Source organism: Naegleria fowleri (assembly GCF_008403515.1).
Source record: "Naegleria fowleri strain ATCC 30894 chromosome Unknown tig30, whole genome shotgun sequence".
Lineage (NCBI taxonomy): Eukaryota > Heterolobosea > Eutetramitea > Acrasida > Naegleriidae > Naegleria > Naegleria fowleri.
Window position 1 is genome coordinate 75,029 of NW_025407962.1, and position 15,368 is coordinate 90,396.

At 37.4% G+C, this 15,368-nt stretch overlaps 6 protein-coding genes across 6 annotated transcripts; 5 read left to right on the top strand and 1 right to left on the bottom strand.

Moving 5' to 3' along the window:
* Positions 1-960: 960 nt before the first annotated feature.
* Positions 961-4,190, top strand: FDP41_002603 (uncharacterized protein; the record flags this gene model as incomplete). The annotated part of the gene is made up of 2 exons (XM_044705816.1): positions 961-1,645; positions 1,792-4,190. The coding sequence occupies 2 exons, from the start codon at positions 961-963 to the stop codon at positions 4,188-4,190; spliced, it is 3,084 nt and encodes a 1,027-aa protein (XP_044562801.1).
* A 148-nt stretch (positions 4,191-4,338) lies between these two features.
* Positions 4,339-5,030, top strand: FDP41_002604 (uncharacterized protein; the record flags this gene model as incomplete). Its single annotated transcript, XM_044705817.1, has 2 exons — positions 4,339-4,409; positions 4,721-5,030. The coding sequence occupies 2 exons, from the start codon at positions 4,339-4,341 to the stop codon at positions 5,028-5,030; spliced, it is 381 nt and encodes a 126-aa protein (XP_044562802.1).
* A 1,631-nt stretch (positions 5,031-6,661) lies between these two features.
* On the top strand, positions 6,662-7,555 carry FDP41_002605 (uncharacterized protein; the record flags this gene model as incomplete). The annotated part of the gene is made up of 1 exon (XM_044705818.1): positions 6,662-7,555. One exon carries the CDS (start codon positions 6,662-6,664, stop codon positions 7,553-7,555), a length of 894 nt encoding a protein of 297 aa, XP_044562803.1.
* Positions 7,556-7,809: 254 nt separating this feature from the next.
* Positions 7,810-8,406, top strand: FDP41_002606 (uncharacterized protein; the record flags this gene model as incomplete). The annotated part of the gene is made up of 1 exon (XM_044705819.1): positions 7,810-8,406. One exon carries the CDS (start codon positions 7,810-7,812, stop codon positions 8,404-8,406), a length of 597 nt encoding a protein of 198 aa, XP_044562804.1.
* A 188-nt stretch (positions 8,407-8,594) lies between these two features.
* FDP41_002607 (uncharacterized protein) lies at positions 8,595-11,978 on the bottom strand (the record flags this gene model as incomplete). The annotated part of the gene is made up of 1 exon (XM_044705820.1): positions 8,595-11,978. One exon carries the CDS (start codon positions 11,976-11,978, stop codon positions 8,595-8,597), a length of 3,384 nt encoding a protein of 1,127 aa, XP_044562805.1.
* Positions 11,979-12,837: 859 nt separating this feature from the next.
* On the top strand, positions 12,838-15,339 carry FDP41_002608 (uncharacterized protein; the record flags this gene model as incomplete). The annotated part of the gene is made up of 4 exons (XM_044705821.1): positions 12,838-13,609; positions 13,739-13,769; positions 13,838-14,500; positions 14,568-15,339. The coding sequence occupies 4 exons, from the start codon at positions 12,838-12,840 to the stop codon at positions 15,337-15,339; spliced, it is 2,238 nt and encodes a 745-aa protein (XP_044562806.1).
* Positions 15,340-15,368: the final 29 nt, after the last annotated feature.

The following is a 15,368-nucleotide window of genomic DNA, read 5'->3' on the forward strand; positions in this document are numbered from 1 at the left end:
TCAAATGAAATATTTTCGTGATCTGGTTGTCGCTTGTTGTTGTTGTTTGAAAATATTGACCATTCCAATCGTCGCAAAGTTCAAACATATCCTTGATTCCTAACTTGGACTTGTTTCAACATGTACGGATGTGAAAATCAATAAATGAATTTTGGCTGTTGTTGGAGTGGACAGCACTTTTGACTGCATCTGTTCAATTAAAGAACGGCCATTCTCTTCTCAATCAAAAAAATCTCTCTGATATTTCTGCTATCTTTTTTCCCCTTTCGAACCGTCAGTTGGCATTTGGTCAGCATCATTACCGCTTGATACATCATTTGGTAAGTTGGACTTCGTTACCCGAAGGAGAATTAGTGTGCCAATATTACTTCATCTCGCTCTTAACATGTGATCACCATTCAAAATAATATTGAATTTTCTCTCAACTGCTGATGATCATGCCAACACGAACGATAACACTAATTGCCTCCACATTGTTCTTGGGTGTTGTGTGGTTTTCCTATTACCAAAATTATTCACTCATCACCTTGTGTGTCAAACGCCAAATTCATCACCCTGCGTCACTATTGCCGTGAATGCCGTTTCTCCCTCATCACGACGACTCGTGCGTCACGAACATCATTAACAACAAACAAAACAATCACACATTCGCTCTCTCTCCACCACTTGAACTCTCTCTCACACAAATTCATTTTTACCTCTCAGCTCTTTCAAAAGAAAGAATTTGGAGAGACAAATCTCCATGAACAAAACATCAAAAAACAGAAACAACAACAACAACAACAACAACAACAATAATTGACACACACGTGTTTAGACCTTTTTTCGAATTCCTTTTGAGAGTGCGTGATTGAATTCATTCTTCTTCTCCGACATTCGCTCCTCATTCATCTTACACAACCACAATATCCGATAATAATAATAATACTCTCATCCTTCCAATCAGATCATCCTCAGATCATGAATCATCTCTCCTCTCAACAAGTACAAAACAATCCTCAACTCAATCAAGTCTTGTTTCAAGCGTTTAGTACGACAACGACTCCTCCTACCAACAACATCAATAACATCAACTCAATGAACAGCAACAATAACAACAATCAACTACTGACCATCACCAACTACCCTACAAGTAGTGGTGGTGGTAGTGTGACCACGACTGGAAATCATTTGAATCCATCTCTCCTCACCTTCTCCAACAATAACAACAACAACAATACCATCCATCCAACAACAACAATGAATCTAAATCCTCTTGTTGGGAATCAGGGTCAACAACAAATGTCCATCATGATGATGGGAAATAATAATAATAACAACAACAACAACAACCACATTCTGATGGATGCAAATTCTATGGCCACGACTAATTTGACAACTACTGCTGCGAATAATATTAACAATAATAACAGTACGACAACGTTGGTGGTTGATCAGAATACTTTGAATAGTTTAATGATGCTCTTGAATGGTGGTGGTGGCGGTAATGTGAATATCAATAACAATACGAATCATCATCAAATGAATCATAATACGGTGAATATGAACAATAGAATGATGATGACAAATACTGCTTCGCCACAAACACTGCTATCGAATAATACAGGAACATTTATGATGACAGATGACAGTAATAATTTAGGAGGTGTGTAGTATGATTTGTGTTTTTACGTGTGCATTGACTTTTGAATCACTTCTTCTTCTTTGAACATAACAACGACAATTCTGCATATCCCCTTTGCTTATGTGTCACAAATTCGTGTCATCAACACGGAACTCACAATGGTAAAGTCTTTGGAAATGAACTCTACCAATCTTCTCTCGAGTTATTTCTGGATTCTCCCACAATTACTTCACAATTCATGACCAATGGTCAACAACAATTACCAAATACGACTCAAATGGGATCATTTGTCAACATGTTGGACGGAGCAACTACTAATATGACAACTGTTGTCAATAACAACAATACTACTATTGATCCCGCTCAATTGCAAGCCATCATGCAAATATTGGGACAGTCACAACAACAGCCGCAATCTTCCACGTCTTCTTTCAATTTCTCACAATCTTTATTTTCGAATCAAGTGGCAAGTCAACAACCATCACAAATGTTCATGACAAGTGGAACGATGAATACTCCTCCTTCACAAGCACCACAGACTGTGTTTGTCTCATTATCCAATGATCAACAACCATTTGTGAATAATGTGACAGGAGTATCACCTCCTCAACAACAACAACATGCACTATTTAACAACATGTTCCAAACAACGAGTCCTAATAACAATATGAACACAGCTGTCAACAACAATAACAGTGCAATGAGTTTATTTGGAAATTTGCTCATGTCATCCAACAATGCAAGTATCAACAACTCCGCATTGAACACATCCATACAGCATTTGAATGAAAATGATCCAACCAAAATTGACCAAACCTTGTACCATATTCTGGTTCAATATTTATCTTCGAATGTCACTCATCAAAATCTAGTATTGGATTGGCTTAAACAATTCAATCCAAACATTACATCTTTGGGCTCTTCAACAGATTCGATTAATACCATGGCATGTAAATTGATCGAATCCATGAGTGAGGATCAGAAACGAAAATTATTTGTGGTGGTCATGCATGTATTGAATCAGCCACACCCAACTCAACAATCTACCATGAAAACCTCACCACAACCTTCACTTCAAAGAAATCAACCATTTGTCTCGAATACTTCAGCCGCAATGTCACCAAGTAATAACAGTACCAATGGCATTGGATTTTTAAATATGAACCATCTGGTCGTTAGTAGCAATAGTGTTGGAATGGCGTCTTCACAGCAACCTCTTAATAACAATCGATTGAATAGCAACAACAATGCAATGATGACCTCACAACAACCTCAATCGCTGCAAATGGAGATGGTCAACTATGACATTTCACAACAAGGAAACTTACAATCACCTCAAATGCAATCATCACGTCTCCTTGTCACTGTTCCTCCCAACAACAATGGCAGCAACAACTCTCCTAACGTCATCATGAACTCTCCATCGAAAATGAGTGGAAATACTGGACATCAATTTACTCCACAACAAGGTGTAAATTCCAACACCACATTTGTCTTTGAAAATTATCAAAATGGAGGTGTTTCTACGAGTGGTAATGTTATGAGTCACAATACTAATGGTGTCACAACAGGAGCACCCTCAGCCGTCACCATTCCGTCACAATCATCCTCTGCTACCAATTCTTCACAACAAAATGCAAATCCAAGTGATGCTTCTTCTCCAAGTTTACCCACCATGCACACAAAATCCAAGAGAAATACTTGGACGAATTTTTACAACAATCACATTAATCAAATTGCACAAGACAAGACCTATAGAGATTGGGCAACCAATGATGCATCTCAATCACGAGAGAACAATAATGCCAACTCTTCCACCAGTAATAATAATATTACAAATAACAACAACAGCAACAACAATAGTAGCACTCCCTCCTCACCCTCTCCTTCCAACAATTCCATCCATCGTAGAACTAAGAGAAGTAACTCGGCTGGACCTGGCTCAAGAAGAAAAAAGTCCGTCGATCGAGATGGTGACGATTTCACACCCGTGTCTCCTGGTGCATTAAGTGCAGGAAGTGAAGGATCTCGAAGAAGTCAAAGTTCTGACAAGAGTCGAAAGAGTATTGAAAAGCAACGTAAAGTGAGAAATAGTATTGGAGGAACGACTCGAAGAAATAGCGCCACCACTCCAACTACTCTCGAAGAATTCACAGATTTGTTTGGAGAACTTGATTTTGAAAAGACAAATATTAGTAACAGTAGTAGTAGTGGAGGTGGTGGAGGTGGCAATATTTCTGGCATGAGTGGAACCAGTAGTTGTAGTAACAGTGGAGGTGGTGGTGGTGGAGGTGGTGGTGGAGGTGGTGGTGGTTACCCTGGAATGCTCGTCGTCGATCATCATCCTCATTCAGAATTTGCTGGCACAGGAGACACTGGTGATTTCAACTTTTCGAATCTCGATGAATTCTATGAGGAACATCAACCCAATGTTCCTGCTACCAATACCTACACCTTCCATGATTTTGAGATTGATAATAATAAGGATGAAAAGAAGAAACGAAATAATCTCAAGTACTCTCTGGTGAATTTTGTCAATCATGCACTCAATAGAAAGAAGAAGTGATGATGATCCATTCATAATGAACTCTCCCTTAATAATAATTCTTAAATTTATTCAGTGGTGTCACTTGTTTCAAGTTTCTTTTTTTCTCGAAAAATCAAATCTTTTTTGACAGTTGATGGGAGGGCTCTTTTCACAACACTAAAAAAAAATGTCTGACGATAGCGAATTTTTAAAGCAAATCCAAGAGAGGGACAGTGCTGTCAAATCATTGGTGAGTTCGTAAGTATAAGTAGCTTTTTCATCAAAATTATAATTATTGGCTCGTTTCGTGAATAAATCGATTCGATGAATAATAATCGTTATAACCGATCATCCTTTTTGATGATGATGATGATGATGGATTTAATTTTACAAAACGTTGTTGATTGCCCGATGATGAATGAATGGCAATCATCCTCGTCGTCATGAAAAATGGTGATAACAACAATAACCACTCCCATTGATCATTATCAACAATACCAACTTCCTCCTCGCACAACAAATGATGATGATGATGAATATTCAATCTGACCCGATGATCATCACCACAGACAAAAGTATACCGATGCTTTGAAGAAGGCTCTTGAGAATCCACCTCTCGCAGCCAAAAACAAGGAAACCAAAAAGAAGAGTGCCGATGTGGTGGCCACGGTCCTCCTCAACACAAAAGAGAGCGACATCCAAAAGAGTGTGGATGCTCTTGATATCGAAGAATTGGACATTCTCATGAAGTACATTTACAGATGTTTAGAGAGTGGTGAATTGGATTCCAAGCCATTGTTCAAGTGGCACGAAAAAGTCTTGGAAAAGAGTGGAATGGGTTCCATTGTTCGTGTCTTGACTGAGAGAAGAAATCTCTAAGATGTGAGAGAGGTCAAAAATTCACCTCTTCTTGTGTGTAATAATTCGAACATTTGTTTTGAATGAAATTAATTTATTCTAATATAGTGCATGTTTACCTCTTCTTTGCAGCCATGAGGACACCTTAAGAGTGGGAAAAAAGAAAGATCTCTTTGACCATTGTGTGTCGTCATATCCAAAATCATCTCAACAACGTTAGCCGCTGATTATTTCTTTTCCCAAAAACATTAAATTTAATATCTGGATTCATCTCTCCACATCAGACACTCAACATCTTCAAGACACTTTGTGCCTGAAGAGAGGTCGGGCGGGTGAACAAACCGCCAAACCAAGGTTTAGTACATCTCAGACACCAACAAAATACGGATCATCATCATCTCTGACATCTAGAAGCCGAGAAATGAAGAAGATTAAGAAGAGCAGTTTGGAGGAGTCTGAAGAGGTGAAGAAATTGTTGGACAAGATTTTTCAGCATGATGATGCAAGTCCATTCAAATTTGCAACAAATGAAGAAGATAGGCTTTCCACTCCCTGATTTCTATTGAGGTAAGCTTTTTAATGAATAATTGCAACCTGTGTCCGTCATCAAAACACGTAGAACGAAAATATTGACATTACAACAAATCCATTGTATGAGGAAATTTCAAACATTTTTCATGAACAATTAAACGTGGCCACTGAACAGAGCTCCTCTTGGATGGACTATTATTCCTTTATCAGCAAACTAAATAAGATTCTCACAAGTCAAGAAGATTCAAGATCAATGATTAATGAAGAAATATTTGCTCAATTGAAGGATATTCCATCTCAAAGAATAAATCTCAAAGAATAATGACTGTGTATAATGAATTTCTACAATCACAAAAGTCTCTTCCTGATAATGTTTGGGAATCCACTTTGATGGGAATGATTGTTAATATTCTTAATCACCAATTTAAATTTAGGAAAATCATTATTTTCGGAACGTATGTTGATACTAACTGTGTATTTTGCTCTTTTAACATTCATCTATCAAAACAAGTCAAGAAGCAGTCCAATATGTTGACTCATATGCTGTTAAAGGTACATCACTCAAGAACAAGGCAAGGCTTATTCCAGACGCGTTTGCTCAGATTCATATTTTTGAAGACCAACCTTTCGTGTTCTTTAAATGTGGAGGACAGAGAGCTGAAACATGGACACACAAAGACCATTTTAAAATATATATTGAAATGAAAGGCATGCTTAAAGACTGTATGTCCATCCTTTTCAAAAAAAAGTACATTCTTATAAAAATGCACAAAAGATCAAAGTTTACGGTTTACTAGTATCAAAGTTTCAGTGCATGTTTCTTGAAGGATTGGGAATTTTTGGATATGCCACTGGCGCACCCAAGAGAATGCCTTCCGCTGTTGTTGGTGCTTGTGTGGGTGCTGTTGGGGATCTATCAAGATACACGATGATCACAATAGCTCAGACGGAATATCTTTTGGTTACGCCATAAGAGAGTCCGATATTTTTAATTTATCTTCCACAGAGGGAATTATTGCACTAACAACATTTATTGAAAGTATGTGCGAAAATTTTGCAATTTAGGATTTAATGAGGAAGGGTTTGAAGAAAGTGCACGTCTTTCTTCCTCAAGCACACCAATGAGAGCAAAAACTCAATCATTAGAAAGAATTGTAAAGGAAATGGATGTGAGATTTGGTACAAACAAGCCGTCTAATATACACACAAATGAATTTGAAAATCTTGAAGAAGGGAAACGAGTTTCAAAGAAAATTCTTTCTGAAATGTTTGTCATTGGAGAGCAAATTGGGGAAGAACAAGCAAAAGCTTCCAATATTGTTTATATATTCAAGAATTCGAATCCATATGTTTTCGTCAGATCATTCAACATCACCTCATTCGTTGGAATATTTTATTGGGCTGAAACGGAATTTTCCCTGAAACTCTATCTATTTTCTCTCTCTGTTAAGAAAAATCAAGAACAACTATGGATGAAAATTCTTGATGAACATCGAAGTGATGATTCAAGAAGTCGCAGTGAACATGAACATGATGAATCAAGTAGAAATTTCCATCATGGACACAATCAACAATCGAGAGGTACCTCTTTTGAACCACCCTTCAAGTTTATTCCTGACCCAATGAATGAAATAGAGTGCGCTATTGTTTTAGAGGAACTGTTGGCCTTGAAAAATTTCCAGTTCTTACCAAGCTCTATGAGATGCGATACATCATGCACCAGTTTTTATGGTTCTGCATTTTCTCAACTCTATGGACCAGTGTTTGTCAAGGGCACTGTATTCAGAACGGAAAATGAAACCGTTATGAAACACCTTGTCACGCTCTCTCAAACCAGATCAACTTTTTCAAACATTGTTCGAGTTTTTGAATATCGTGCGATTAATTCAAACTCCAGGTTGATCAGTGTTGTTTTCAATTTGATGAAACAACACAACGACAAGTGTTTTCCTGAACTGAGAAAACTCGTTAACTCCACAGACCTCGTGAGTATCACTATTCAAGAGAGACTATAATCTCTTTGGACGATTTTATGAATATGCCGTCGGTTCGTCGTTGGTTGAACAAGTGTAGAATCAAATTTTTCATGAACCTTGTGAGACAATGTTTCGAAATATTGTTCCAATTAGACCAATCTAACATTCTCCATTCGGACATCTCTTTTGGAAATTTAATGATTCGATTGGATCAGGATCATTGAGATAGTGCTTCAAGTGATGAGGAGAAACTTGCAAGCTTTTAGCTTGTCATCATTGATTTCAACTCCTCAATGTTGCTGAAAGAACAAGAAACTACGACGACGAACGAGAGTAATGTGGTATATAGAAAAATTATTCCAAATCAAAACGTTGATCTTGTTTTCAAGTATCCATATTCAGCACCAAGTTTAGACACCGATGAAGCAGATATTTATTCAATGGCGGTGGTTATTGTTAATTATCTACATTACTTTCAACACAGGCACACCTTGAATAGTGATGATTCATTCCAATCTTGTATGGAGTACAAGATTCAAATGTTGGGCTTTTTGAATGATTTTCAAACCAGTTACAAACACATGTATGGAGATGAAATTGAGCATCTTGTGTCGTTGCTTAAATACATGTTGGCAACAGGAGAAGAAGAGAGACCAGTTCTGAAGAAAATTAAAGACCAATTGGAAAAGGTGAAATCATTATGGACTTGCAACATTTTAACTCGAACACCATTGAAAAGCATTCCAAATCCAATGACCGTCCAGAGATATGCAAATACCAATCATGAAGTTCCAAGCAAGAAAATGAAAACGCAAATTAATAGTCAGGTAGGCGAGGAGGAAAATCAGTGCCCTATGGATCATCGTATTGTAATTTCTTTCAATAAATAATTATTTATTGAAATTTATCATTTTCAAATACGCTTGTCATTATGTCACACAAGAGCCTCATCAAACATCAGCCGCAGCGAACCAGCTCTCTGTTACACTGTATTATTAAAAAAAATCAAGGAATGCCAAAATCCAACAATTCCATGAACTGCTTTATTTCTGAAAATATAAAAATTTTATTGGCCCATTTATTGTTCAAGGCCAATAAGTTGATCTCTTGTCAATGCTACATAAACACTCTTCTCATAGAGTTGAGTATGTGATGTAATGATGATCTGATCACTCTCCTCCATTAAGGAAACACGTTCTACATGTACAACATTTAATTCCAAGGACTTGTGTTGCAGCAACTGGTTGACCTTCAACAGCACATGTTCAAGAGTAGTGTCACTCTCTTCAAGATCCACAAAATATTTCATCTTCGCAGATTCGAATTTTTTGACCACAATTCTCCTTGTCAAGGAAGAAGAATTGGAATTCATGAATAACAACGAAGAAGAGGAGGAAGGACTTATGGATGCACATTTCGAAGTCTCATCAGTGGGTGTTGTTCGAAGTAATGAGAAAGACTTTTGTTGTGGAAGGATGTTGCTTAAAGTATTTGGTGATTCGTTCATGGGAGGAGGAGGATGAATGATCTTTTCGTTTGAAGTCGTTGTCGTTGATGTTGCATCATGATGAAACATGGAAGATGGATTCATGTGATTCGAATGTGTCATTTGAGGTGGTAGTGATGGTAGTAATTGATTATTCAATGAATAGGTGGAACTAGTAATACTAGTAATGGGTGAACGTGTTGAACCACTCTCATCGTTGCCATGATGTTGCAAATATAGACCATGGTTATTCAAAGAGCCTTGTTGAAGAGGTGCATATGGTGATAGAGAAGAATGGTTCCTTGAATAATTCCAATGTGGCTGCATCCATGTTTGTGACTGTATCCATGGTTGTAGCTGTGGTTGTGGGACGTGTGTCATGTTTGGATGAACAACCATCGAATTAGGACGTCCCTTGTACGTTGAAAAAGGCGATGGACTTCTCCTCGAGGGATTATAATTAAAGGAAGAAGGATCTTTGTTCATCGTGAAGGCATAAGGATGACAAGAGGGTGTCCTTTCAAAAGGACCAACCTTTCGATGTGAACAGAAAAAGGAGGACCATGGATTCTCTGATGCTGTTGTTGTTGTTGTTGGGTGTGACATGTGAGAAGAAGAAGGTGGAGGAGGAAATGGTTTGTCATTAAACAATGCCATTGGATGAATGGAAAGTGGACTTCCATTGGGAAATAAAGGCAACAAGGAAGAAGGAAAGAGTGGATACGTTTCTCGTTTCGCTTGTTGAATTTGTATCCAAACATTTGAAGCTTGCAACCTTTCTGTCAAACTTGCTTCAAATAATTCCAAGACTTGAATTTTGAACATGTGAGCCAAAGCACAATTAGGTTCCACTTGAAGAGCCATTTCAATCCATTGCAAACACTGTTCCTTTCTATGCAAGTATTTGGAAATTTGTGCAACAAGAATGAACACTGCAGAACATTGATAGGTGGATGCCAGTGCTTCTGCACATTCCAATGCACGTTCCAATTCTCCACATTCTTTCCAAAGTACACATGCCACAAATTTCACAGAATCATTTTCTGGATCATAGCTATCAAATAACTCAATCATCTCTGTACATACTTGTCTCACCTGATCATAATCTCCAAATGTCGAATAGATGGATGCTAGATGGTAATGAATGGCTAAACTGAATGGAAACATTTGTTGTGCCATACGAAGATCTTGAATTCCTTTTTGAACATCTTCACGAGTTTGTAAACTACAGTACGCAATGGCTCGTTGAATCAGAAACATGGGTTGAGGTCCAAATTTTTTGATGAGATCAGTAAATCCGTCAATGACTGTGTTTTGATTATCACCTAAAATCATCTTGCACGTATATTTCATCATTAAAGAGTTTACATTTTGCACTGCTGCGAGAGATTTCTCTAAATGTTTCAATGCTTCTTCATATTGTCCCATACGAAGGTAATAACCTGCTATAAATTGCTCCAATAAATGTCCTGAACATGTGTCACCTTCATTGGTGCTCTTCATGGATTTCATAACCTTCTCTGCCAATGTAAGGTATTTGTGGATGTGAGAGAGGTCCATCGACACATTATTGAAAGAAATAAATTCCCATATTTTGCAATCCTTTTTGTAGAGAGTTGCAATATAAATGAGTAGAATCATGTACTGAAAGCGTCGTTCAATAAAATTGGTGTGAACAAACTTATTCAAGAATGTTTGAAAAGAGAGAAGAGACAGACTTTTCTCATCATTTGCTGCAGTAGATGATAGTACATGCATGTCAGACATACATAAGTCCTCATAATGTGATAGATGTTGAAGGGTTTGGATGGCAAGAAAGAACTTCTTCATGGGACTTTCTTTCCAACCCAAAAATGGTAATTGCTGCTCTTGATGGTGATAACACAAAAAACTTGCAGCCATACTCAAGAATTCCATCACATTGATCGTATTCATCCGTTCATCTCTCTTATATATCAACAAACCATCCAGAATGTGACAAAACACGATGTGAATCTGTAATAAATGATTGTCTTTGGTATCGTTCATTGGGATGTTTTGAGCAGATTTTGAATGATGAGTCATTCTGTGACTGAACGAGTTCTGAAACATGGTTGCGGGATCCAATGCTGGAAAGGTGATTCCTTCCTTCACAGATGCTTCCATCACTATTTTGCGCAAAGTCATCGCCCATTGCTGTTGCGTGCTGGTGAGAGATGTCATTCCATGTTGTTGAAACATGGTTGATGATGTCCACAAGTGATGATAAGGCCGTTCACGATAATTTCCACATTCCACTACTAAATTGTAAATGCTCACAGAGTTCGTTGAACTTGGAAATAATAACTTGAAAAGCAAAACACCTAAACTCCAAAAATCTGTTTTTGGACTATATTTTCGATCTTTGAATGCATCAGGTGGTAGATATTCCAAAGTTCCTCGTCTTTGTGACAAGGTGAGAGTATTTTCTGAAGAAAGAGCCACTCCAAAATCTCCCAAAACAACTTCAATGAATTGCAACTTTTCATCAAAGGATTTCACAAATATATTTTTGAGAGAAATGTCGCAATGAGATTGACCATGTTGATGAATTACATTCAATGCAATCGATAATTGAATCATGATTTGTAAAATTAAAAAGTAGGACATTCCTTGTCCTTTTTTCATGAAATGTTCTTCAATAAAGTGTTCTAAATCACCATAATCATAGAGAGGCATCACAATGGCCAAATAATTATTTTCACTCGAATCGACAACATCCAACACTGGAACGAGATAATCACAAGCAATATCCTCCCGTTGAAGAAATGAACATGCTTCAAGTTCAGCTTGCATAATTTCTTCTTCTCCTTCCATCCATTGAACTACTCGCAAAGCAATCCATTGATTATTGAGAGAAGTGTCTTGGCATTTGTAGACTTTGGCATAGGTTCCAGCTCCGATTGGAGTGACTGAAAGGAAACGTTGAGCAAGCTTGAAGGGAAGAGGTATAGTCATTGTTGACGGTACTGTGTTTTCCTCTGCGTGATTGTGAGAATATGAAAAGGGGTTGATCATGTGTGATTTTTTATTTTGAAATGTCAACTGTTCCCTAAATGACAAGTGACACGAAATACATGCAACGAATTCAATTTAAATGAGAAATGAAAAGAACTTGAAGTGCACAGAAGGCTTATGATGTTATGCCATTTGTTACAAAAATGACTTGTTGAACCTATGAACAAGAAATTCTTTTTGAAGTCTTCTTTTCAGACATTTCAAAAACGAGACATTTGAACTCAAAATTTTCCTCCTCGTCATTAAATCTTTTAAAAGTTGAATCACTGTGTCCATGAAGGAATGATTCAAAAACAAAAACTTTCCGATGATTCATCATCTTGTTAAAAGCTGTTGTTGAGATCCATGCAGATATATTTGACTGATATTTCGCGATAAGTCTTCTTCTCATCACATCATTGGTCATGTTTCTTGGATGATGAGAAAATAGGGAAATGACAATTTCTTGTTGAGTGTTTTCAAACATTTATTCTCTTAAAAGCTCTATTGATCCCTCTCATCAAAGTCTTTAAAGCATTTTCATAGAACGAGTGAATTCGTAGTGGATGAGGCAACAACAACCACAACAACAACAACCAACAACTACATCGTGCTCAACTAGCTATCCTGATCAGAACTTCTGCTTTGGACCCTTACTAGAAGAAGAAGAAGAAGAAGATTCGTACGCAACAGGTGAACTGAGTTGAGCTTCAGCTTTCTCCAAAATCAAACCTTGGAGTTCACATCCCCCAATCACAGAGCTTTCAAAAAACGAAACTTGTGGACTCACAACAAGCTCATCGTATGGACTCTTTCCATCATGATGGTCTGTGGGTTGCTACTTTGTACTGTCACTTGTCAATCCAACCATACTCCAGTCGTCCATTTCTACGTCTCTCCCACTCTCGGAAGCGATTCCAACCCAGGAAATTCTTCATCCTTTCCTTTTGCCACTCTCTCCAAAACAGCCAATATCATCACGACTCTTAAGAACACCATCTCCACCACCAACACTTCATTCATTGTCAATTTAATGCCTGGAACTTTTATATTAAATTCAACATTGACCATTCCACGTCCGACACGGTTGAACGATGTTCAGTATTCCACAGTCGAATGGAGAGCTCTCCCTGGTTCCAAATTAGGAGATGTCAAAATTCGTGGTGATGTTCCATTACCAATTTCGTTGTGGCAAGTTGTGAATGTGAATACCAATTCATGGGCTCATCAAATGTTGCCATCGAATGCAAAAGGAAATGTCTTACAATGCAATTTGACTCTTGCTGGATTTAAATCTTCACAAATCGTTCCATTTCGAAAAACTGGATTTTCTTATGGAAATGTCGATGTTGGAAATGAATTGTTTATTAGAGGACATGCTCAAACAGTGGCAAGATATCCCAACAAGTTGACCACTCAATATGTACAACAAGACGTGAATTCTCAAATGATGGTGGATGTGTATATGAATGTGGGAATGACCAATGGAACGAATGAAATGAGTTTTAATAGTACCTTGTGTCCGAATAGGGATTGTTGGTCCATGGAGAAGTATCCATTTGCATTTGGATATTGGTATTATGATTGGGCAGGTAAGGAGTTGGATATGTGTTTCATGATATCTTTTGATTTTTTGGTGAAATGCATGTCAAATGCAAATTGTATGTGATGGTTCACATGAATTTCACATGAATGACTTTTCAATAATATATCAACCACAGGTGGAGTCGAAGATATTTCCTCCATTACAAGGTTTGTTTTTGAATTTAATCAATCTATCAAACTCGTGATGTGAATGGATCTTATCACTTTCACAATAGTAATGGAAATGTTGTTTTCAAATCTACCAAAGTTGGTTACGGAATCAAAAGTAATCAACGATTCTTCTTGGTCAACTTTATAAGTGAACTCGACCAACCAGGTGAATACGTGATTATTGATGACACTGTGTATTATTGGCCATTATCACCTCTTCAACAAGACGATGATGTTATGATTTCAGTTGCAGATACTTTAATTTCCATTTCTGCGAATGCACAAATTTTTGACAGTTTGGATTTTTCCATGACACGAGGAAGTGCCATCGTTTCAACTTCCAACTCAAACATTGTTGTTAAAAATTGTCGAGTGACATGTACAGGAAATTACGGATTAAGACTTTCTAGTTGTTCCAATTGTCAAATTCTCAGTAATACCATTTCTGAAGTTGGACAAGGTGGAATTTCCATCAGTGGAGGCGATCGAAAAACTCTTACTCCTTCCAATTCGTTAGTTGCCAATAATACCATATTTGATTTTTCCAGAATTGGTAAAACATATCGTGCAGCTGTCAATTTCAATGGAGTGACAGTGACAGTGACACATAATGAGTTGTTCAATGCAGATCATACGGCCATTTTATGGGGAGGAAATAATCATGAAATTTCGTTTAACAAAATTTATGATGTTTGTAAATCGACAGCAGATGCTGGAGCCATTTACAGGTAAGTGATGAGGAAAAGTGTTTTTTACAACATTGAAAATTTCTTATGGAACACACCACCAATGCAGTGGTCGTGATTGGACCATGCGAGATAATGTCATCAAACATAATTTCCTCTTTCGTGTTCAAGGACCAGGTCTCTACGGAACCAGTTGCATCTATCTAGATGACATGTTCTCTTCAGCTACCGTTTTTGGAAATGTCATGTTCCAATGTTATCGAGGACTTTTATTGGGCGGTGGCAGAAACAACATGGTCATGAATAATATTTTCATCAATTCTACATACAGTATGGCTGTAGACGATCGTGGATTAGTGTGGGCTGACAGTAAGGAAATTATGGCAAATTTATTGACCATGCCCTACAACAACTCGGTGTGGAGTGCAGCGTATCCAGAGTTGACTCACATTTTGGATGAGAATCCAATGGCACCTGTTGGAAATAAGGTTCAATGGAATTTAGTGACCACTTCTGCCACGAAAACACAAATTTCACAACCCAACATTCGAATTTATTCCATCTATGCCAATAATACCTTTGATGTTCCTTTGTCGGTATTTGTGGATCCCTCGAATATGAATTTCAATCTCGTCTCTGGAAATATCTATGAGAATAATATGAATTTGTATAATTTTACAAAGATTCCATTTCATGACATTGGTTTGTTAAAATATGTGCCTCCTCCTTCTCCTCCGAGTGTGAATTCTGTTGTTAGACCTCGAGTGAGTAATTCAACCAGATCTGTTTCATTGACAACAACAACATTAGGAAGAAGTTGTAGCATGTTCATTTTAATGATGAATATTGTTGTGATGATTGGTGTGATATTATTCATGTAAGATCAATAAAGATTAAACAACGTCACAAA